The sequence below is a fragment of the Sphaeramia orbicularis genome, chromosome 24, assembly GCF_902148855.1.
Source record: "Sphaeramia orbicularis chromosome 24, fSphaOr1.1, whole genome shotgun sequence".
NCBI classification, from domain to species: domain Eukaryota; kingdom Metazoa; phylum Chordata; class Actinopteri; order Kurtiformes; family Apogonidae; genus Sphaeramia; species Sphaeramia orbicularis.
The window spans coordinates 30558213-30582992 of record NC_043979.1 but is presented as its reverse complement, the minus strand read 5'-3'; the positions used below and the strand labels follow the sequence as shown (position 1 = coordinate 30582992).

Below are 24780 nucleotides of genomic sequence, written 5' to 3'. Positions count from 1 at the left end.
TTCCTTTTGTGTCTCATAATACTTTGAGATTTTTTTATGTTTTACTTTTTTTTTTTTTTTTATCTTGAGTGTGACACTACTTCCTCCTTCATAATAACATGAAAAGTCAAATCTGTTTAATAATAAAACGCTTCGTTTTACTGCACATTGACCAAGTACATGTTACTGATGCGTTTACTTGAATTAGGACTTTTACGTATTACATCGGGACGTCCATGATTTCATTAGTCTTTATTATTTTTGAAATGTGACATAAAGTGAAAAACTAAACTATTTTATGATTCAGATTTACTTTCAACACTTTCCTCCTTCGCTCTGAACTCTTTCCTGGAGAGAGGAGGGGGAGGAGGAGAGCGGAGAGGAAGAGGAGGAGGAGTAGTGGAGTCCTACAGAAGGGAGAGTTTGGACCAAAGTTTCCGATGACATTTAACTCAGCACAGAGCCGCGCGAGGCCACGGCACGCGGACCTAACCGCATCACATCAGAGACTGGACCAAATGAAGCAACTCGGGCTCGCGCTCCTCCTGACCGCGTTGCTATGGCAATGCGGGCACGCTCAACAGAGAGGTGAGTCCTTAAGGCTGATACATAACCTGATAGCTGATCAATAAATCGATACGCGGCTCAGCGGGAGTCATTGAGCTCAGTGTCCGTCAGTCTAGGCTCCTGGAAATGAAAGACAACACGACAGGGTAGGATGGGAAACACTTTAGTCCTCTATTGACATGCACGAGCACAAAAGTGTTGAAAAACTTTCCTTACAAACATGAAAACCCCTCAGTAACATAAAGTGTCAAGTCCAGTTGTCTTTAAAGAAAACATATGTGTATTATTTTAATGGAAAAGAGTTAAAATTGGCCACTATGAAGGTAGTTCAGCTAGTTTTATCCTCATTGTTTGTTTGTTATTTTTGTCATTGAAATAAATATTCAGGTCAGGTGTGTAAAGTATTATAAGAGTACAGTTGGAATACTTTTGGATGAAATTATTAGAATAAAGTCACAACATTTGGGGAAAAAAGTTGGAATTTTTTTGTCCCTCACATGCAAAAATGGTTTAAAACTTTACTTAAATAACATGCAGCTGTGGAAAGATGTTAAAATTATACCCAATCTCAAATATGATCATGAGATATTTGCAGAATTTTTTTTTTTTGTGGAACAGGAAACAAGTTAAATTTGGCCACTTGGAAGGTAGTTCAGCGAGTTTTATTCTCCTTGTCTGTTATTTTTGTTATTGAAATAAATATTCAGGTCAGGTGGATAAAGTATTATGAGAGTACAGTTGGAATATTTTAGAGAAAAGAGTCATAATAATATTATAAGAATGAAGTCATAACATTTGGGAAAAAAGTTGGAATTTTTTTGTCCCTCACATGCAAAAATGGTTTAAAACTTTACTTAAATAACATACAGTAGTGGAAAAATGTTAAATTACACCGAATCTCAAATATGATCATGAGATATTTGCAGAAAAATCATTTTTGTGGAATTGGAAACAAGTTAAAATTGGCCACTTGGAAGGTAGTTCAGCTAGTTTTATCCTCATTGTCTGTTTGTTATTTTTGTTATTGAGATAAATATTCAGCTCAGGCGTGTAAAGTATTAATTATGAGATTACAGTTGGAATATTTTGGAGAAAAGAGTCATAATATGAGAATAAAGTCATAACATTTGGGTAAAAAGTTGGAATTTTTTTTGTCCCTCACATGCAAAAAATGGTTTAAAACTTTACTTAAATAACATACAGTAGTGGACAAACATTAAATTATACCCAGTTTCAAATATTATCATGAGATATTTGCAGAAAAAAATAATTTTTGTGGAATTGGAAACAAATTAAAATTGGCCACTTGGAAGGTAGTTCAGCTAGTTTTATCCTCATTTTCTGTTTGTTATTTTTGTTGTTGAAATAAATAGTCAGGTCAGGCATGTAAAGTATTATGAGAGCTCAGTTGGAATATTTTAGAGAAAAGAGTCATAATAATGTTATGAGAATTAAGTCATGTCCTTTGGGGAAAAAATTGGAATTTTTTTGTCCCTCACATGCAAAAAATGGTTTAAAACTTTACTTAAATAACATACAGTAGTGGAAAAATGTTAAAACTATACACTATCTCAAATATTATCATGAAATATTTGCAGAAAAATAATTTTTGTGGAATTGGAATCAAGTTAAAATGGGCCACTTTGAAGGTAGTTTAGCTATTTTTGTACTGTCTGTTATTTGTGATTTTTTTGTTAATGGAATAAATATTCAGGTCAGGCGTGCATCTGGAGCAGGATATTAATGTCATTTTAGAACCATTATGTAGATTAAGGAGCTGTATCAATATGACAGACCTTGTCAGAGCCACAATCCTGTCCTACATTAGTAATATGTGTTGACATTTTGGCTGGCTCTGAAAAAAAAACAACAGTTATTTAATTAAGAATCATGGGTAAAAGGATGATTTCCCCCAATTTCCAGTTGTCGTTCAGTGCATTTGTTTGCACAACATCACAAAAAGTAGTGTCGTCAGATCTTAAGTTAAGCAAATAAGACACGTTTGTATTCATTTTTATCTATACAATACTAATGTTTTAACTTCAGACGATTCATTAATGGTTATTTAGTGAAGCTTTCATGCATTGTCTCAACCAGTCTCCACCAGAATACATCTAAGATAAAGGCTAAAACAGAAACAGGAAATCTGGCCGTGAGAATGTGTATCACTACTTCATCTTTAGGGCCCAGACAGATCTAACTATGATTCTGTGTTCAATTAAAATAATGAGTCGACTTGATGTATTCTGGCTAAGACCAAGCCCAGACACATGAAAGCTGTGATTTTATGTCCTTGTACAAAGATGCCAGCAGCTTGGATTTGTTTGATGGTTTGTGACCATCCATCTTCCTCTTCATCAATTTCAGTGGGTTTCAGATGAATTTGTTGTGGTTTCTTAATTTCTTCCAGAACTGTGTGGTTTCTGTGCATCAGACTCTATGTATGCTATGTTGTCTGTAATATTTTGGTGTATTTGTAGCTCTTGCTTGTCTTTGTATTGTTTTCTATGCTGGATTTAGTGCAGTTTACTGTCACTTTGGCTCAAATTCTTATGTATTTTGATGTAAAAGGTATTTACACAAAGTTTACACAAATTTACCACAAAGTTGAATGCTGGAGTTTTCTTACTTTTTTTTTTTACCATTGTCATCTTGTCTTTTTTATGCTGTGGTCTTCTATTTGTTCAGAGCTTGAGAGATTGACACTGACACTTTGGCTACCACCATTTGTTCTTAAAGGGACTACATGTAGTATTTCTATTTTCAAATATGAAAGGAGAAATCTTAAATGATCTTTGCTTATATCAGTGGTTCTCAATCTTTTTCTGTCGGGCCCCCCTTTGGAACACAAAAAAATCTCAAAGCCCCCCTCAACCCCAACAACATTGTACCTGTGGTGCAATTATAACTTTTATAGAAAGAAACATCAATATCATAAGAATACTTTTTGCTTTTCCTTGAATAATTTGTTGGTCAAATTAAAAATGACTTCGATTTTTGATTGAACAATAAAAATTACCTCAACAAGACTGCTCCCTGAGACATTATTTTTTCAAATAAAAATAGGAAATGTGTAATTATCTTACAACTATGACAATAAGGTAAATTTTATTGTAGAACAACAAACAAATTTTGGTAACAAAGATTAACATTTTAACAATATCAGTGGCTGCAATGAGCCTGTTTCCATTGCACATCTCAGAACATTAAAGTGCAATCTGTACAAACTGTGCAAAACCAGAAACATTGCACATTTTTCTTTTCCAGTCCAATCCTTGTCCATTCTCCAAACCTAAACTCTTGGTCTAGTCTAGTGACAGATCACTATGGCAGTAGTTTTGTTTGTTGTATGTCCCTAAAACGAGTCCAGGGTGCTCCAACGCTAAAACATTAGTTCCACCTGATACATGTTCTAACCTGAAGAAAAAAACAAAACACCTAGGAATGATCCCATGCCCCCCCTGGAAAGCCTTCGCGCCCCCCCGAGGGGCCCGCCCCACAGTTTGAGAAACACTGGCTTATATTGACAGGTCAGAGGATTATTTATGTGACCACTAGAGGGAGTATTGAGTCACTCCTCTGGTGACCTTTTTTCATATGATGAGGAAAATATAAAGTGACAAGATGGGATTACAACACATCTTTTAGAGTCAAAGTAAGTGACAAAGTGATCAAAGCTAGAAGCATTATTGTTGTTTTCACCACTGGACACAGCTCTAAATGAAAAGAATGGAGTTTGATGCTGAAATCACACCATTTCTTCTGCACGAGTGAGTGTTGATGAGGCTTATGAAGATAAAAAGTTATGTGATGTTATTATCTTCGCTAAGTTCACTATTAGTTGATCTGCGGTACAGACTAAACTGTGACAGTTCTGACCTTGTTTGGACGATTCCAAACAGATCTTTAGTGCAGCTGTTGAGAACACAAACTGTACAGAAAAATGGGGGTAAACTGTGGTTTTACTGCAGCTGTTTTCTGTCTAAAAACAGAGCTAAGCTAACAGAGCTATAATGTAAACTATCAGCTCACACAGCATGTGAAGATTGTAAGACACGGTGTTATTTTGTGCGGTTGGAAGGAGGAAGCTTGATAGTACAGGTATTACAGATGTTTGTAGCGTTCGAGCTTTATACTTTATTCAGTAGTGATACAGTCTGTGGATACTTAGCATTGATTTGCTGGTGGTTTTGGTAGAACTAATTGGGTTATGGTCAGAGGTATCAAGTAACAAGTGCCAATACTTCATTACCTTACTTAAGTAAAAATTTTGGTTATCTATATACTTCACTGGAGTAATTATTTTTCAGCTGACTTTTTACTTCTACTCCTTAGATTTTCAGAGAATTCTCTGTTCTTTCTACTCCTTACATTTTAAAAATAGCCTTGTTACTCCTGTTTCATTTTGGCTTTTATTTGTTCTGGCTTGTCATCATTCAAATAAAAAAAAAACTATCCAGATGAATCGTGCCATCCGGATAGAGTGAATTTGTTTGTGGTTGGATGAAAAGTATAAACATATACCATTCCGACACCCTGTTGGTTTGTACGTGATCCATCGCACCTGTACACGACACAAATCATGTCACACTCCAGTAAGGACATAGCAGACATATGTAACCTAGTTTGAAGATGTCTGTGGTAGAGACTCAAGAGAACTCGAGCGAAATGTCCCAACTAAGCACCAGTGAGGAGGTTGGTAGCAGCCAGGAAGACCATTTTCAGTGGGTATATATGCAGCTGAAACAGGTAGCCTAGTGCATCCCAAATGTTTCAACATTAACATTTTAATATCACATTATAGTCATCATGGCCTTTAGAAAAATGTTTTTTGGGAGGTGGGGTAGTGCAGTTTAGGCCCCTGTGGCACCGCCTAAGCTTTTGTCCTAATGGCATTTTTTCCCCCTTACATTTACTTTTATACTTTAAGTAGTTTTGAAACCAGTACTTTCACAATTTTGAGTAAAAAGCTTGAGTTGATGCTTCAACTTCTACAGAAGTCTTTTTAAACCCTAGTATCTATATTTCTACCTGAGTAATGAGTGTGAATACATTTGACACCGCAGGTTATAGTATGCAACTTCCTGCCAAGGTTATCATAGTTTTGGATTTTTCATTATAGTTTAGTTTTATTTAGTTTTGACGTTTTTTACTCTAATTCAGTTAGTTTTAATTCGTTTTTAGAGCAGGTTTGCTAGTTTTTATTAGTTTTCATTTTTTTCCCGAAATGCTTAGTTTTAGTTTAGTTTTAGTATTAATTTTAGTTTTTTAATACTTTTTTCTTCTTCTCCGTCGTATTCAAATAAATCCCAGACAGGACTCTGCTGCTTTCTCCCAACTTTAATCTCCATGTTTCCAGGTAGAGTGGGGACTGGAAGACGACTGTAAACCACAAGTGACCACAAGTGACGGACAGTGAAGTACTGTATGGTGCCGCTAGCTAAAATTGCTAGAGCGAAATAAATCACTTTTGTATCAATCCGACGTTGACAAAGACAAAAACGAAGGGAATTTTATCCATAATTTTGATATGTTTTAGTTAGTTTTGTAAGCACACAATACAGTTTCAGTTGGTTATCATTTTTTTCTTTTAATTATAGTTTTATTTATTTCAGTTAACGAAAATGTTTTTTCAATTCTAGTTTTCGTCATTTCGTTAGTTTTCGTCAATGATAATAACCTTGCTTCCTGCTGCTGTTGAGTTTGGAATATCAGTACTCTGGGGTGCCGCGACCAATTGTGGACCCCATGGAAAGTAAACGTTGTAGGCCCTTCAGAAAATAAATGATCCGTAAAGTTTTCATTGGAGTGGGGGGGGGGTGAACGTATAGTAACAAATGGAGGCATAGGGGTGCGTTTCATAAGTATCGCAACAACCCCAACAGGTGTGAAAATGAAAGTAAAACACTGAAAAAATCAAAATCTTACAAAATGTATTTTTCTCATTTCTCATCAAAATATCTCATCACACTTAAAATAAGACATAATCACCTAAAGAGTAACTTGTGAGATATAAGAACTTATTTTTAGGCAATAGATCTTGAAAACTTTTCAAGAAATCTTACCAAGATAATTTTACTTGTTCCATTAGGAGATTTTGTTTTGCTTAATTCAAGATTTTTTTTGCTTAATTCATGCAAAAAAATCTGCCAGTGGAAAAAGTTAAAATTATCTTGGTAAGATTTCTTGAAATAAGATTTTCAAGATCTGTTGCCTAAAAATAAGTTCTTATATCTCACTGAAAAGTTACTTTTTAGGTGATTATGTCTTATTTTAAGTGTTATGAGATATTTTGACAAGAAATGAGAAAAATACACTTGGTAAAATTTGGATTTTTGTAGTGAACTTAGCTTTGAACATCCGACTCCCGGCTTCTATGCCTCTCCTCTACTGCGGAACTTACACGAAATTTTCACAACTTCTAACCTATGTCCACTGGGCCCCCTGGAAATGCGGGGTCCCATGAATCTGTCATGTTTGCCCCCCCCCCCCCCCCCCCTCCCCTTACGATGCCCCAGTCAATACTACATACAAAGTTGAATTGGAAAATGTGATTGTGCAGCTTTTCCCTAAAAATGAAGATGTACTTAAAAGTTGTAGTAATTTCCAGTCTTTAGTGTCTTTCCTCTGTACCTGTATGAAACATTCCCTCATCTAAATGCCAGCATCTTTTGTTGGAACAAAAGAAAATTTAATTTGCCTCTGACTCTATTGGGATGGCAGCAGAAATGTCCGAGGTGGACGTTTTAGAATCCAGGCAAATAAATCCAAATGAGACTGCATGGCCAGACACATGGAGGTTAAGTGAGAAAACATTGTGTGTTTTATAATCCTGGTGAACTGACCCTTTACAGAACAAATTGTGTCGCGAAATGTACTTGAGAAAAGCAGCATCTTTTTTCTTTTTTTGCATGGTGGGTTTCTGAGGCTGTGAAAGATTAATTATGTGCTGTGCATGTTAGGACCTGAAATAGTCAACAATGAAAAATGGGTAACAATGCCCTCAACAGAGATGGAGACTGACAGCTGGGAGCAAATCAATATTACATGGTGCACAATGGGAGTTGAAATATTCATGCTAGATAAATACTCATTGGTAAATTGCCATAGTAAAAGAAAAAAAACGCTGTAAATCTGGAGCCTATGGGAAGGAAGTTCAATATACCCAGATTATTTTATGCTAGCTGGCTTTGCTAAGCCTAACAAGTAAACATAAGAAGGATCACTATATTGGTTATCAACTTGTTGATACCATTTTTATGCCAATAAGTAGCATATATATCCATTTTAATATAGGTTGAGTTGACAAGTATCTGTTTATTTGCCACAGCTGCATCACAAACATGCTGAGAGAACAGCAAATTCCCTCAAATCAGGTGAAGTGCTCTCACCTCTGTGTCTTGCCAGTGATGCATCTTGCATGATATGAAGGATAAAAATGCAGTTACACAGTGTTCGTGACAGTTGAAAATAATAAATATTGTTCCCACCGGAGCTGATAAATACCCGTGACTGCTGCAGAGTTATTTGATCCAGGAATGAACGCAGATTGTTGCTGATACACTTTAATGCACAAGACCAAAGCCAGATGTTTTATTGTTTTTTTCTGCCCAGTGAAGGGTGTATAATTCATCCAGCCCAGGCTTTCAAAATCTAGTTAAGACCATGTAGAGGGGGTGGTGTCAGGACCATATGATACAAACATGGACAGATGTAGAGCTGCATGTTTCTCACAAGAAGAACTAAGTCAACATGTAGAATTTCAATGTACATTTGCAGAAAAAATTATTAGACCACCCTTGTTTTTTTTCAATTTCTTGTTCATTTTAATGCCTGGTACAAATAAAGGTACATTTATTTGGACAAATATAATGATAACAACAAAATAGTTCATAAGAGTTTAATTTCAGAGCTGATATCTAGCCATTTTCCATGGTTTTCTTGATAATAACCAAAATCACTTAAGTTCTTACTTCAGTAACCATGGCATTGTATTGATAAAAACAGTGCTTTTAGGCATTCCATGTTTTCTGTTCTGTCTCTTTTAGTCACATGATACACACAGGAGTTAGTACTTGATTACATTACCATTGTTTTTGATGACTTTTGATGGTCTAGTCATTTTTTCCACAACTGTATAATTCAAGTTGCTGCCACCAAAGCTAGTTCAGAAAGCTGCAAAAAGCTTCAATGTGAGGATGTGTGGTTTTATTAGCTTACTGATGTCACTGCTCCATCATTAAGGCATGAGCAGATCAGACTATAATCATGTTTATCATTAAAGTAATCATATGCATTCTTGTGTAAGACAGTTTTAGGCTTTCATCTGAAATGCTGGTGGTGTGAGTTGTCATGGGAGTCTGGACAGGAACACATTACAGCCTAATCCATCCTGGATGTGTGGGACTGATCTGATGTTTGGGGAAAAAAAACAACATTAGAGTAATTCCTCAAATGTGGTTATCAAACACTCATGACAGACTGTTACAAAAATAAGACATTTTACACTTTAATAGTAAGTGCGTGCCCTAATGTGTCAAAAATGCGAAAAGTAGCGTATTTAGGACTAAATACTCTAGGCTAGGGGTGTCAAACTCATTTCAGTTCAGGGGCCACATTTAGCCCATTTTGATCTCAAGCGGCGGGACCAGTAAAATAATGACATAATAACCTATAAATAACACTGGGTTACAAAAAATTTTTTTTTGCAAGTTGTCTAGGTTTTTTCAACTGAATTAGGAACATTTTGCACCGCTAAATCCAAAAATGACATCTGTTTTTCTCAATCAGGTCAGGTTTTTTTGCTAATTTGATTTTGAAAAATTTGATCTTCTCACAAAATTGATTACATTTTTGTGACTTTATTAGTTGATTTTTTATATAGTTCTCACCCAAAATAGGTTTTAAGAGAAAAAAAATCATTTTCTAACAGGATTCCTGTTAGGTACAATGGTGTATTCACTGCAGATGTAGCAGAATACGTCAGGCTTATTTTTGCAAGATCTTCTAGTTGAAGCCATTTCATTCACCTGTAATATTAAAAAAAAACATTAATCATAAATTGGCAAAAGTAAAATCTTCAGAACTCATTTATTGCAAGAAATATGAAAGAATTTTGTATCGTATGGTGTGAAAATGCCCATAAATGTAAGCAAAAATGTTAAAAAGCCAATATGTAGCATAGGTCAGAAAGTTGACCTGATTGAGCAAAATTAATGTGATTTTTGGATTCAGCACACCAAAATTATCCTAAATCAGCTCAAAAAACTTAAACAATAAATTTGTTGTTGACCAGTGTAATGACTGCCCCAAGTTTTTCTTTTTGTTTTAGTTAAAAACCCCCCCATTAAATTATGAAAATGCTTACATTTGCAAAAAAGATGTGAATAACCTGAGTGAAAGAATGAATTAATACCAAACTGGGTTTATACATTGCCAGTAACCCAGAATAGATGGGGTTACATTTTAGGAAAAGTAAGTCAAAGTTCACATTTTTAATGAATTTTTTAAAATCTTTTTTCTTCTCCCATTTACTTATAATGGGCGAAATTTCAGATGTCTATGAAAACATCAATTTTATTTCAATGTACTTCAAAACTGGCACATATATAGAGGCAATTGATATGCTGACATCAGTACACGCATAGACATGATGACATCACCTGGATCGATGCCAAAATCAGCTACAATACGTGCGAGGGGCGGGGTTTGTTACGCCTGGCACCACTTGTTTAAAATGAATCTGTCATCAAGGCACTGAACAGCAAACTTAATTAACCATTAAAAACAATAAATAAAAACACTTAAACAACAACACTTTAAAGAAAAAAAGCGTTATCTGCATTATGTTTTCTGTAAGTTTTCATAGCTGATACAGACAAGTCCTTCATAGTACTGTGTATCTGGCTCAAGAACAAGTAAACATAAAAAGTAGATGCTCATCAGAGGAAGCCAAGCAGTCTCTAAAAATCCCTCTTAAAGCTGCAGTGCTTGATACTATTTTTTTGTCACTGGGCAAAAAAATCCATAATTACCTCTCAGCATATTGCAATTCAAGTGGTCTGAGAGCACATCAGACTAATGCATCTACTCACTCGCTGTGTTTTCAGGCTGGAGAATATCTACTATATGATGCAGGTTTCTGTCTAATCACAGGTGTTTTCATATAGGTAGAGGGGTTAAATAAACCAGTCGCTGCCCAGATTCTGTCACACATGATCTGGATGTGATTCTGCTGCTGTAGTGTACTGACTTTTGTACAACACTGTAAAATATAGCCAGTTCATCTGTATTATGGTTTTAATTTGGACAGAGAGGAGACAGTTGCAGATGGAAGTTGTGAATTTTCACATTATGTTTTTTTGAGGGGATTTCAGCTCCTGTAGCTTTAACTGTCCACAGGATCTTCTCAGAATGGTGACACTATTTTCCAAGAGACTTTATAAAACAGTAGCTGGTGCTGTTACGTTTTTAATCTTTTACCTTTAATAATTTGTGCATAAAAATTTAACTAATGGAAAAACGACAATTTCGCCAAAAGTCTCATTTTTTGGTTAAAAGTTTTTGCGCTGGCAAGAGGTGGTTTTTTTTGGGGTAGCGCAAATGGTATATCACGCAAATCTGCAATGGAAAGACCTTTTTTCGCAACTAGAGTCAGGTGAATTAAAGAACTGGATGTTGACGTACATTACAACAAGCGAAGAAGAAGAAGAAGAAACATGTTGTGGTATGTGTGGACACACCAGGAAACTCAATCATTTTTAAATTTAATACGAGATAGAGGGGTAATATATAGTAATAATGAATATATCTGTAAATCAACACCATATTTACATTCGTCGCCATGTTTATGGAATGACTTCTCGTGTCATCTTGCGATAATAAATAAACAAATCATCGCATTTGTGATTCAATGGAAAAACTGACATTACGACCCTCTGTGTTTTCGACATTGAGTAAATATCGGTAAAGTTTTGCGCAAATGCCCAATGGAAAATTGACTACTGTCTTGTAATGTGTGTCATAATTACCAAAAATGGTCACTTGCCCAATAAAGGGTTAGCACAAAAAACCCAAAAACTCCTTCATAGTACAGACCCTAGACTGTCGAAGCTGACCGCAATGTGTGTATATGAGTGTGTGTTTAACCAGCCTGGGTTTTGGCAATGGAAACTGCTGCTTTAAAGATGAGACAAATGTAGTGGTCGTCATGCTTTTTTCTATTTATCCTCTTCAAAATATCTCCAGCTGTGTGGGACCTCCTGCAGAAGGGTGGAGGGGAGGGGGCTGCTGCATGTTTCTGCATACTGTATTTATGTGTGTGACGGGAACGAGAGAGGGAGAGAGAGGGTGTATAAGAGGACAGGAGAGGCCATCTGGGTGAGGAGCCTCATTACCAGGCGTGTCAAGCAGCCATGCTCTCCATCAGCGACACAGCTCAGAGACACCAGGAGATAATCAGATAGGGAGAAGGAGGAGGTGGTAAGGGCTCAAATTGAGAGGAGAAAGGACGGAGTGTGTGTTCAAGAGGTATTTGGCATTGGAGGGGAGCTGTCAGTGGTATGGTTAGGGTGGGTAAAGCCGGTAGACAGAGGGCTCAGAGGGCACGTGGGACGATGAGGTTGAAGCAGCAGCAGAGTAAATACAGCACTCAAGTAAAACACAGAGCGCATTTTCCTCTGTTTCAGAAAATGTTTTGGGAGATGGAGAAGGGAGGTGTTTTTATATCGTTGCATAAACTCAAGAAAATGTGAAGACTTGGATGGAAAGCCTTAGTCGATCATTAATGAAAGAGGCCAAAACATTTGCTGCTTGATAAGTTATGAAGATTTGTTGTTTTTTTTTATGTGCTTATACTCAGTGAACATCTTGGGCTGAGCTACACAGGCTGTTTAACCCATAAAGACCCAAACATTTACCACCAACCTGATCTAAACTGTTTAATACCTGTTGATCCACTAATCATATCAATACATATCAATAATTGGTGTAAAATGCAGTTTGTCATCTTTTCATGGTCATCAGATATGACCCATTTGTTCAGAGGCTCTGTAGTTACCGTGGAAACACCGTCATCTTCTACAGCATTGATTCACCAGTGGAGACACTTGATTTATGTTCAGTTAATGATATATTTTACTAGGGCTGCACGATTTTGGCAAAAAAAAAAATCCCGATTTTTTCCTCTAAAAACTCGATTTTCGATTTCGATTTTTGGGTATAACTAGAAAAGGCAACAGCAGTCAACATGTCGTTTTCGTGAGCAGCCCACAATGCAAGCCACTGCTCTGACCTCAAAGCTGTGATGGGATCACGTGATGAACCTACAGTTTTGTTTTGTTTTTTCTCTTCATTAAATCTTTGAAATGAAGTAGAGTATACAAACAATGTATACAACAAGAAAATAACATAAGTTTGTCAGGGGGAATACACTATAAGAAAATGTCCAAATCAGAGCAAATACTGATAGTTGTTACAACCTTTTTGTTTCCACATTTATCTAACAGCTTTAAATAAATTTCAACATCTTACAAAACATAAATAATATTTGGTTTTGTGTTACAGAACTTACATTTGTGAATGAAAAATTTAGCAAGTAAGAGGACTAAATTAATTATTAAAAAAAAAAAAAAAAAGTTTTTTTTTTTCTTTCTTTTCTGGGTATCTGGGCCCACAGAAGTGATACCAGTGTCAGTCAGTGACAGGCATCAGTCGTGCGTGCGTGCGTGGACCAGGTTAATATGAGTGTTCCCCATGCGGTTCTATTTAAACTGGGGGATCCGTGCGTGGAATAGACCGACCCAGGACACACTGGAGGGATTCTGTCCCTGGAGCTGGTGGATGTGTGTGGGCACAGGGCTGTCTGGGCTCCTCTGCTGAGGCTGATGACCCCGAGACCCGGACCCGGTTCGGAAGAAGACAGTACGGTACGGATCCGGGACAACGGAAGATTAGTGATCCGCTTGCAGTTATATTTCAATTGCGGGATCCGTGCGTGAAGCCACGGCTTATATTGGTATACGTACTGCGGGTTCATGAACAGATTTAACGTCCGGTCATTACACGGACTTCTGTGACAGACCGCTGTCACAGGAAGAGCCTACGGGAGCCCGCGGGCACGCGGAGGCGCGCGGCCCGGAGGCATGAGAGAGATGAAATCGATTTTACGATTTCCCTTTTTTAAAAATTGTCCTAACTAAAAAATCCGATTTCGATTTAAAATCGATTAATCGTGCAGCCCTATATTTTACTGAGAAAGTCCCTTTTTTCCCCAGTTTTCTCTGTTTTGATATAATAACTTGTAAATTTACTCTGAGCATTTTTGAACATCTACATGATCAGTGAATTAAATATAGGAAAATACATGATTTGCACCAGAAAAACGCAAAATAAAGAGGATAATATTACAATAAATGTTGAAAAATCACTTTAGAAAATGTAAATATGGAAAAAAAAAATAATTTGGGAACTGCCAAAAAAGTAGCACTGGGTATTTTTGGGTTAATAACATCATCTTGGTGTATATCAGGTTAAAAAAAACACGGCACCAGAATCACTATTTCTTCTTTAAGCAAGCCAAAGCACAGAATAAAGTCATTGTAATCAGATTGTGCAGATTATGTTGTTATTTTCACAGTAAAAACAGACAGTAACATTCTGCTGTTGAAAAAAGTCAGTGGGGTAAATACAGTATTTTGGCACCAGGTAGAAAGTTTAAAACCCTAATTTCTACACCAGTAAAATAACATTTCGATTTGGTCAATTTTAGGGTACCACAGTATTGGTGCAATGCTACAACTGGGGTTTCATCAATTTAATTTCTTTTTTTTTTTTTTTTTTTTTATAAAGACCATGATTCGTGTGACAATCCAACGGGAGTTACAGTCATACTATAAGTTTCCTAGTTTTCCGTAATTTGTCTGTGTATGATGGCTGTCTGTTGTTATCTTACTAGAAATATTTAATTCTTACATCATTCTGGACAGATACATTTTCCGGCACATACAGCAGCAGTGTTTCCATTAATTATGTTGACTGTGACAGCCTAATTTGTCCCATTGGAGTTTACAATTAATCAAAAACATTTTAATGGTAAGTGTAAAGTATCTGTTTTAATCAGACTCAGTGCACATTGGAGTTCAGAAGCTGGACCTGCAGCTCACAGACTTAGGGTAATTCTTCATCACTATTACTTTATCAACAGCAAAACAACACACATTTTGGAAGTTATTACAGACTAAACCCAAACACATCAGTACAGACTGGCGATAAAGTATCACTATAAATGGACTGAAATAAACTCATTAACCTATAGCGACCTGTGCTAATGACATTAATGCTACAAGCCCACAGGTTAGTGTAACATTTTGGAAAATGCCATAATTGCACTAGTAAAATACACATTAGCTGAGGAGGAAACAATACAGTCATTTATGTTTTTAATCATGTTATCTGTGCGAACCTTCTGAAAAGTAGATAACATGCCAAATTAAGACTGGTTAGAACGCTCAGGCTTCTAATTGACCTTGAAATTCTCTATGTGGCAAAAACCATGCATTTTATTCAGCATATGTGATTTATTCACGGAATAATAATCAGCATATTTACAAATTAAATTAATCTTCAGTTGAGAAGGCTCTAAACTGTCATTCATATTTTGTGGACTTTTAATTTCCATTTTTATAAGAATAGGGACTAAAAAAATTGAACTAAATAAACAATACTTCAAATTTACATGTTTTCATATATTTGCATGTCACTATGAGACTGTGTCACACAGAAGCTGTCAACTTACATGTGATGTATACAAGTCCAGAGTCAAGCAACTATTACTAAATTATAAAATGTCATGAATTTAAGAAGCTCTGAGATGTTGGAAAGCTTATGTGTATTAATGTGATTGCAACCAGGGTGATTTGCATGAATGGATATGTAGTAACCCCACTGGACAAGAACTAGAGATACCACTGTGGAATGAATCTAGACAAGGCATGTAAACCAAGTGAGAAATCAGCATTTTTATTTAGCAAATCCGTGTGATTTATTCATAATATCACTGTCCTGCAGAAACCTCATACCGCATCTTTGAAAAAGCAAACATATCAGTAAGTGAGAGAAAACTGATTGATTTCCCTGTTGGTATTTGTAGGACTTCTGCATAATCGAAGGTGCAGCCTGATCCTATGAAATATTTTCTCACTGGGAGGATCCTTGGTGAAAATAAAGAAAAAGTGGTTAATTTTGTAGATAAAAGGTCTCTTCAGAGCAACTACAGATGTGTTTATAAGTTTATGGTAATACAGAATTAACCAAGCTGGGCTGAGTGTGATGTGAGCCCACCAGAGGTATCACAGTGGATGTGATGAGAATCTGGAGTGGGCTTCTCTGCCCATCAGAGAAATCAAGGTTTTTATGAGGTGAATTCTTTTCAAAGTCATCATGTCTCTAAAATACGTTGATCTCAGGCTGCTATGTTAATGTGAAAGCAGCCAAGCTTAGCTGAATGAATTGATGGGAAACACCGGAGGGAGAACTCTGACTTTGTTTTGCTTAGGACCTAAATACAGTGAATATAATCAATGTGTCCCAGAAAACGAGTAGGGAGGAAAGGATTTTTGGAAGGATGGAAAAATGTAAAGAAGGAAGTAGGAACAGTGTAAGGAAATGAAGGAGGTTGAGGAAGTTATGGTGTAATGTTGTACAGCCTGTAAAAACATGCAGACGAATGCAGATTGTGGATAAATTAATAGTATCCGTTGGTCTAAATGCAAACACACTTGAGCCTTGAAGATAACATTTATCATAGCAAAGCAGAGGTTCAGAGATTTGCAATGTAAACACTTTGGTTTAATGCTACGGTACAGATTTTATGCTTCATCAGACCTCCCACCAACAATGAATTTCTGTATTTTTGCAACTGTTTTAATACTAATGCAGCATTTTGGATTTTTCCATCAAATCTGGCACATGACACAGTTAGTATGAATCTGTTTGAGGGTAGCTGCTCTTGGTAGAAGAAATCATCAGTTACTGCAACGTGTGGGCATTGAACGGTACAGTGATATGTAAAAGGTCATAGGCCATTTATTGATGGCAATAGAACATTGTTCAATTCAATATATTCTCCTATAAAGCACCGTATAGGTATACACACAAGAGAAAGGCATGTTTTTCAGCCATGTCCTAGAATGCCTTTGTAAATAAATCATTAAATGGACATCAGCCCTGAACAAACCAGAGTGGTACAATGACACGATGCCATACTGAATGTTCTATAACATTTATCTGTGCAACCCGATAAAGTGGTTGAATTCAAAGTAAGATGTAATTATTTTAGATAATTCATTCATCAAAACAGGGGTAGTTGTTTGTTTACCTGCTTTACTAGTTTCAGCTACTTCCTGTAGCCTTCATCAGAAGCGTCACAATGATGTTGCTGTAGCATGTCTTACGTCTTCTCCAGGACCGCATCCCAGGTGTGTGATAAGGTGTACAGGGTGGGGAAGCAAAATTTACAATATTTTGAGGCAGGGATTGAAAGACAGTGTATGACCAGTTAGTTTATTGAAAGTCATGAGAATTTATTTGCCACAAGAAAATTTACATCGTGGAAAATGTTTTTATTCTATGTGTCCTTCTTTCTCAATAACTGCCTTCACACGCTTCCTGAAACTTGCGCAAGTGTTCCTCAAATATTCGGGTGACAACTTCTCCCATTCTTCTTTAATAGTATCTTTAAGAAAGTTGACATTGGTGTGTGATGTTCTATTGGTAGCATGTTCTAAAACGCCCCAAATAGCAGAATCCAGAGGGTTTAGATCTGGGCTAGAAGGCGGCCATAAACATGATTCCCAAAAATTGCTAAAGTTGGATTTGTTGCTGTTGTCAACAAGTGTTTTGGTGTTCTTGTGTAAGATTTGAACTTCAAATCATATTTTACTGCATTTCTAACGGTCTTGTTGTCTACCTCAAGTTCAGTTGCCATTTTTCTCATGGATTTGGTTGGATCCTTTAGGATTTTGGATTTGAGAGCTTTGATAAAAGCTTTGGTACGTTTTTTTTGTTGCTTCCTCCGCTTCCAGACTTTCTCGTAATAGTTTTGCTCATAGTCATTCTCTTCTTTCCATTATAAACAGTCTTTATGGACACTCCAACTATTTTTGAAATCTCCTTTGGCAGGGCTCGTGACTGCGACTGAATTACGGTCGCATGCGCCTGAGAATTTCGGTAGTGCGACTGTTTTTGAGATTACGATCGCACGGTGCGCCAATAAAAAAATGAGCGAAAATTAATACGTGCGCCTAGAATAATGGCTGCAGAAGTAACTCGTCAGCTGAAAATAAACAAGCTCCACGCCCCGCTGACTGAAGCGGAAAGTCTAGTCCCCGCCCCCTCGCGTGCGCATCTCTGCAGATGGTCCAACACTGCATGACTTCGATGCACTGCCAGCGGTCAGGAAGTACCTACACTCTGGCACCAGGTCAAGGAGACCTGACTTCAGGCATCGTGGTGCAGACCACAGTGACTAAGGGGCACCAGGTCAAGGAGACCTGACTTCAGGCGTCGTGGTGCAGACCACAGTGACTAAGGGGCACCAGGTCAAGGAGGCCTGACTTCAGGCGTCGTGGTGCAGACCACAGTGACTAAGGGGCACCAGGTCAAGGAGACCTGACTTCAGGCGTGGTGTAGACCACAGTGACTAAGGGCCTTTAGGCCATGAAATAAAAAAGTTGGTTGTTGCAAATAATGGTGTGATTCGTCTTTCTTCTCCAAGAACCAACTAAAGTATATACCACACATTGACAATTGTTTTGCACCTGTGTCAATGTAAGCTTTTTCTTTCATACTCTATTCAAATACTTTATTCTAGGTTGTTAACATTGCTTAAATACATATAGGAATATTACTTGGTATGGCCAAGAGTTTTGCTTGTTCTCCAAATTTTTTATATAATAGTGGTGCGCCTAGATTTTAGCCTGTGCTCCTAACTTTTTAGGGTTAGGAGCACAGTGCTCCTAGGTCAAAAAGTTAATTTTGAGCCCTGTCCTTTGGTGTGATGAATGCGTTCAGCAAATCATACACTCTTTGACGTTTGCTTTCCTGATTACTCATATGGGCAAAAGTTTCTGAAAAGGTATGGATAATAGTGTTAGGTATGATGATGACATCAATATATGTTTGGTTTCAAAACAATTGACGTAGTGCCTGCTGAGAAAAAACAACTAAATGTTCATTGTAAATTTTGCTTCCCCACCCTGTATGTGCCATCATCCCTGTTCATTGTCTTTGGCATGTGTTTCTGTATCTCAACGGCCCTCCTGAGTTTCACATTCTACGGTCGTATGGTGGTGTGTGTGTGTACTCAGTGTGAGGTACACACAGCATGGACTGCACCCCCCTTGTGTTGGCCGGTCGCTAGTCATGGCCGATCACGTGAAAATTGAGCATGGCCGATTAATTGGCACAAGTCTATTTTACATAATTTTAATTTTGCTACGTATTATTTGATGTTGTCATCTTTAGTCTTTATGCCATTGTTGTCTTTTACATCTTGTTGTATCTTTGTTGTTTTGGTCTTCAGAAATCATTCTTGTCGTGTTATATCATTTGCAGCTGAGGGCACTTTTCACCTATTACACAGTTGTTGTATGTTGAACTCTACTTTGCCCTAAGTTGGCAAAGGCAGCTCTATATTGACAGTTGATATTATTCCGACCTGGTTGGAGTAACTTGGTTAAAAATACGGTTGCCTTTCGCCTCATCCTCTGTAGCATATGTTCACAAATCCCTGGCTTCTGCTGCAGATCAGTGTACAAATGGAACCATAAACACTGGCTTCAGTGGCCTCCATGTCCAACAACGTGCTTCATCGGACATCTTTGTCACTGCTTTGCGGGTTAGTTTAGGACCACGATCAGTTTAGTCTGGAATTTTGGACACATTTAAACACAAATGTGAACAGCCAAAAAAACAAAAAATAAAATAAAATCTGAATTCAACTGGCCTCCCACCAGGAGTGAGGTTTCCCTTGGTTGTTTGATATTTATCCAGTATTTTGGAGTTTGACATTCAGCCTGGCACATGCAGCAGTGCCTGTGTCTCTGCTTGTTCAAGGGTAATCCGGTTTTATTTGGTAGATCTGAGCAATTATTGTAATGTGTGCATGTTTTTTGTTGGCGGCTGACTGAGTTCAACCCTAGTGTTGGTATGTTGTGATTGGCTTGCAGGAAGCCAAGAATTAATCACTGACATTGTGCCAAAGACACAGCTCATATGACCAACAGGTGTACTTCAGAGGGATCCTCAGGGAGCTAAAATTAGCCAGGTGTTAAGTTGGAATAGTGCTGCTTCCTTCCTGTCAATAAGAAACACAGTGTTAGCAGGAAGATGAATAGAAAGGAGCACACACTTTGACATTTTGGATTTTAGTTGGTTTAATTCTTTTCCTGACATGTGTCACAGCGCAGCACTGAAGTAGGTCAGGCTGCTGGCTCAGAGCTAAGAAAAAGTAAACTGCACAAAGCCAATACATTACTTGCTGGAACTGAAATAAGTATCAGGGGTCAGAACGGGCATGTGGAATCAATGGATCAATAAAGGATTTCAGCATTAATTATGTTGCTAGATTGTGTCACAAATAAGTATCCATTATCAGAGTGACTGAAAGCAGATATCAGATGTACATTTTAGCAGCTGCATTACTGTATGCACTGCAAATTATTTGGTTCTTACCAAGATTTTAAAAAAAGTATCTTGCTTTAAGAGTTAATTTCTTATTTTAAGTGTTCATACATCTGTAGACATGCTTATTTCTACAGGGTGTCCCATAAGTCTCCATACATAGGAAAAATAAACATAAACTTGACATAAACCATTTTTATTTATATAATATGCTCTATATGACTGCCATTTTGTTGGGAACACATTCAATGCGTGTCCTCCGCTGCTGAAGAACTATAAAGAAGAAATATAAAGAAATACATGTTAGAACCATATATGTATGGAATGTATTATGTCTCCTATGTATGGAGACTTATGGGACACCCTGTAGATGTAACAATATTAATTCAAGAAATCTTGTTATGTGAAATTATCTTGCTGCATGGGCAGATATTTCACTTCTTTTGAGTACCTTTTTCCTCAGATTTTATCTTTTTTTTTTTAGACACCCATTTTGCAGTTTGTTGGCAAAAAGAAAAAAAAAAGAAAACACAATTTGCAACTATTTCAGTAAAAGGGATACTGATAGAGAAGAACAAGCTTTATTGTCATTGTACACATTGATTGGGATGGGTATTTAAAGCAAATATAGTATTGATAATCAATGGGAACTGTTTTCTCAGATGACTTTTATTTTACTGTAGAAATATAAGTTCATTGCCATGATACAGCAGCTTGGAAAAGTCTGCTGGGTAATGGTCTTTATATGCTATGATTAATTGGTTTCTGGTTACAGAAACAGAAAAATAAGTAAATGAGAACAGCTTTGAAGTGAACTGGGTTTTATTAAAACACAGTATGTTGTCACAGATATCAGAAAGTGACTAACCTGAGGTGTAATGAACAGGCCCACACAGTAGCCATTCAAATGTTATGCAAATATCACCAGAATTTTAAGAAAATGGGCAAAAGAAAATGGGCAGATTTCTGCTAGTTTCCACCCCCTCCTGTTATGCAAATATTAAGCACATGGTTGTCATCATTGTTTGAAAGTTTTCCCGTTAGATGTAGTATTTCATACAATCACTCCCTACCTGAGCTATTGACTGAAGAGCTGATAGATGTAAGATCTGATGTAAGATCTTTAAAGCAGCTGACAATTGTTGCCTCTGAATCAAACTTCTGGTCTCAATAATACACTGCTGTTTCCAAGTCTTTCATGGTTTGTCAAAGCCTTTGTCTAATAATATTAAGGCACAATCGCAAACATAGTATTTCTGTTTTTTTTTTTTTTTTGTATTAATCCAATCCAATCTTACTGTTGCAGTCCCCTTGTTGCACACACATTTATTAGCTAAACCTGTGTCCACCGCACTTATTTGCATCTGCCTTTACCTTGATATGCCTATTTTATTCATCTCTCCCAAGTGTAAAAATGTGTTTGCAATATTCTTGGGTTTCTTGCGCTTAGGATTGTTGATGGAACAAAAACTAGCAACAGCAGTCTGGAGCTCGTGTGACACTGAAAAGGCTAAGTAATTCAATTCAGTGCATTTCAGTTTTATTTATATAGCCCAATATCACAAATTGGAGATTTTCCTCAAAGGACTTTACAATATGCACGATATTCAACACCCTCTTTCCTTAAACCACTGGTTATTCACCTTTATCTGGGTAAATAAGATAAGCTTTGTTACATGTGCAGGTTCATTTTCATTGTGTAAAGAGCAGAATGAGTTTAAAACCTGGCGAAAATGGATCCACGCTTTTTGTTAGTCTAAAATACAACATGTGAGGAACACCTACACTGCATGTTGTCATAGGCAGGGAATGACAGCGACACATCCAGCAGGATTTGTCACCAGATCAGCTAATAATGTTAAAAAAAACAAGGGGAAATTTATTTAACCCTATAATGCCAAATGTATCATATTTGATACATGAGTTTTGAAGTCCTCTACCTGATCAGTGTGATATGTTTTTTTTTCTTTAAACCTGATATGTACAATTCGATACATGCAATACAGGGATATTCCACCAGGGGGGAGGAATTCGTTCACCAGAAGCCTTTCCAGTGACGCTACAAGATTGTCATTAAAGGTAGGGTTGAAGATCCGGGAAAAATGGTTTGAGCAAGCTATATTTTGAAAATACACAATTCAAAAGTCCAAACCCCTTTCTTCAGACTTTCCCCCAAAGCCACACCTCCAGAGTACCGGATTGTACTCGCAGAGAGGGGAGGGACAAATGGCAGTTGAGTTTGATAGACATGTCACCACTGAATCATCTCGATGGGCCGGTTAAAATGATTGGATGGTGTTTTTTCAGTCCTTTCCATTCCACAGGTGACTAAAAATTTTTTATTTTGTGTTAGAGCATTTAATTAATTGGTTGCAATCAGGGTGTGAAGGGGATTTTAAGCAATATAGTAAAAAATGCTCCAGGAAAACGTCTCCTACCCTACCTTTAATGAGGAAGCAGGCAGAACTTTGCCAATTTTGAAAATGAATTACCAATTTGTCAGACAGGTTTGTGTTACATTATGTTTTTGTTTGTTCAAAAATGATAATATTTGAGCATTGAGACCCGATGTATCAAATATGATACAAAATTGAAACTCATACATGGAAATTGATATTTAAAAAAAAAAAGTTTGGGTTGTTCAAAAGGACCAATAAAGGCTCTGTTTTCAAAGAACTGGAATTTTCTGTCAATGATTTAATGGTTCGGGCTTTACAGGGTTAAAAGGGGTACATAAATGAGTAATTTTTTTTTTTTTTTTTTTTAAATGAAGTAATGGTTATTAAAAAAATATGATGGTCATGACCCATTCTCAGTCACATCATCTTCTTTAGGGTCTAAATCTGGGCTTTCACTTTTGAGAAACCTGAAGTGGCTGCACAAAATAGTTGACTTGACTGTGTTGACATTTGTTTGTGATGAGAAAATAGAAAATCAAGGCTTTGTGGTGTTGACAAACACATAAACACAGTCTGATGTTCAATGGGACCTTGTTTATTGATGCACGTGCGATAAGGCTCTCTGAATATTTGGATGAATGTGTTTGTGTATTTGGTTCTTTGTATGTTTCATTGTTTATTGTATTTGTGAATGTATGCTTATTACAGCAGCGTGTTAATATTTGACTTGTGCTTTTCCCTGTGGGCTGTGTTGCCTCCTATAAACCACATCTTCCACAGAACAAAATCTAGGGCTGTGCATGTGTGTGTACACCCCCGTGTGTGTGTGTGTCTGTGTTTCCTAGCTGTTTTGTTGTCAGACTAGCATTGATAATGCTGAGGAGAAAATCAATAGTTAATTCTACCAGGGACACAATAGCTACTCTGCCCAGCTCTATTCTACTGCAGGCTTAGACACAGAACGAAACAGGGCATGAGTTGATGAATTGGTAAGTGTGTGTGCATGTGAGTTCATACAGAGTGTGCATGTATGCTACTGCACTGAGACTGTTTACTTTGCTGGAAAAAAAATGGATGACAAAAAACTCCTTAAGACACAGCACAACTCCTGGTTTGAATACATTCCCAAGTTTTATGGAGTGTTATTTTTCTCATTTTCACATGTGATTCCAGGTTGGAATACTATTAAATGGCAAATAATCCACATTAATAACCTATTATAACAACCTTTTAAGTGTCCTACATTCTCCAGTGTTGTATCTACAGGGTGGGGAAGCAAAATTTACAATATTTTGAGGCAGGGATTGAAAGACAGTGTATGACCAATTAGTTTATTGAAAGTCACGAGAATTTATTTGCCACAAGAAAATTTACATCATAGAAAATGTTTTTATTCTATGTGTCCTCCTTCTTTCTCAATAACTGCCTTCACATGCTTCCTGAAACTTGCGCAAGTGTTCCTCAAATATTCAGGTGACAACTTCTCCCATTCTTCTTTAATAGTATCTTCCAGACTTTCTCATAGTAGTTTTGCTCATAGTCATTCTCTTCTTTACATTATAAACAGTCTTTATGGACACTCCAACTATTTTTGAAATCTCCTTTGGTGTGACCAGTGCATTCAGCAAATCACACACTCTTTGACGTTTGCTTTCCTGATTACTCATATGGGCAAAAGTTTGTGAAAAGGTATGGATAATAGTGTTAGGTATGATTATGACATCAATATATGTTTGGTTTCAAAACAATTGACGTAGTGCCTGCTGAGAAAAAACAACTAAATGTTCATTGTAAATTTTGCTTCCCCACCCTGTAGAATGTAACAATTACCAGTATAACGATAAACCGTGGTAAAATTCCAGATGGTTAGTATTACTGTTTAAATTCTAATTATCATGATAACCGTGTTTGATTACCGCACTTTGAAAACTCACGGTACTGCTCATTTCCTGGAGAAGCAGCAGCATTCCAGGCACGCACGCCAGTTTGCAATGTCTATCTATCTATGAATAAGAAACTAAAACAACTTAAACTTGATATGGAAAATGGTCAAACAATGGCCTTAAGGTGCCATCTTTAATGCACATTTGTATGTTTGATGTTTACATGTTAATATTTGAATGTTTCTGCCAACAGAAAGTACATTGTGCCTATT

General features: G+C 36.9%; 1 protein-coding gene across 7 annotated transcripts in view; it reads left to right on the top strand.

Annotated features, from left to right (window-relative positions):
* The first annotated feature begins 447 nt into the window (after positions 1-447).
* The window catches only part of lama2 (laminin, alpha 2), a 400339-nt gene continuing 376006 nt past the window's right edge, over positions 448-24780 (top strand). For all 7 annotated transcript variants that reach the window (XM_030128899.1, XM_030128898.1, XM_030128896.1 and 4 more), the window contains exon 1: positions 448-567. In XM_030128899.1, the coding sequence (XP_029984759.1) occupies positions 498-567 (70 nt within the window). In that variant the 5' untranslated portion in view covers positions 448-497. The remainder of the gene's footprint in view (positions 568-24780) is intronic.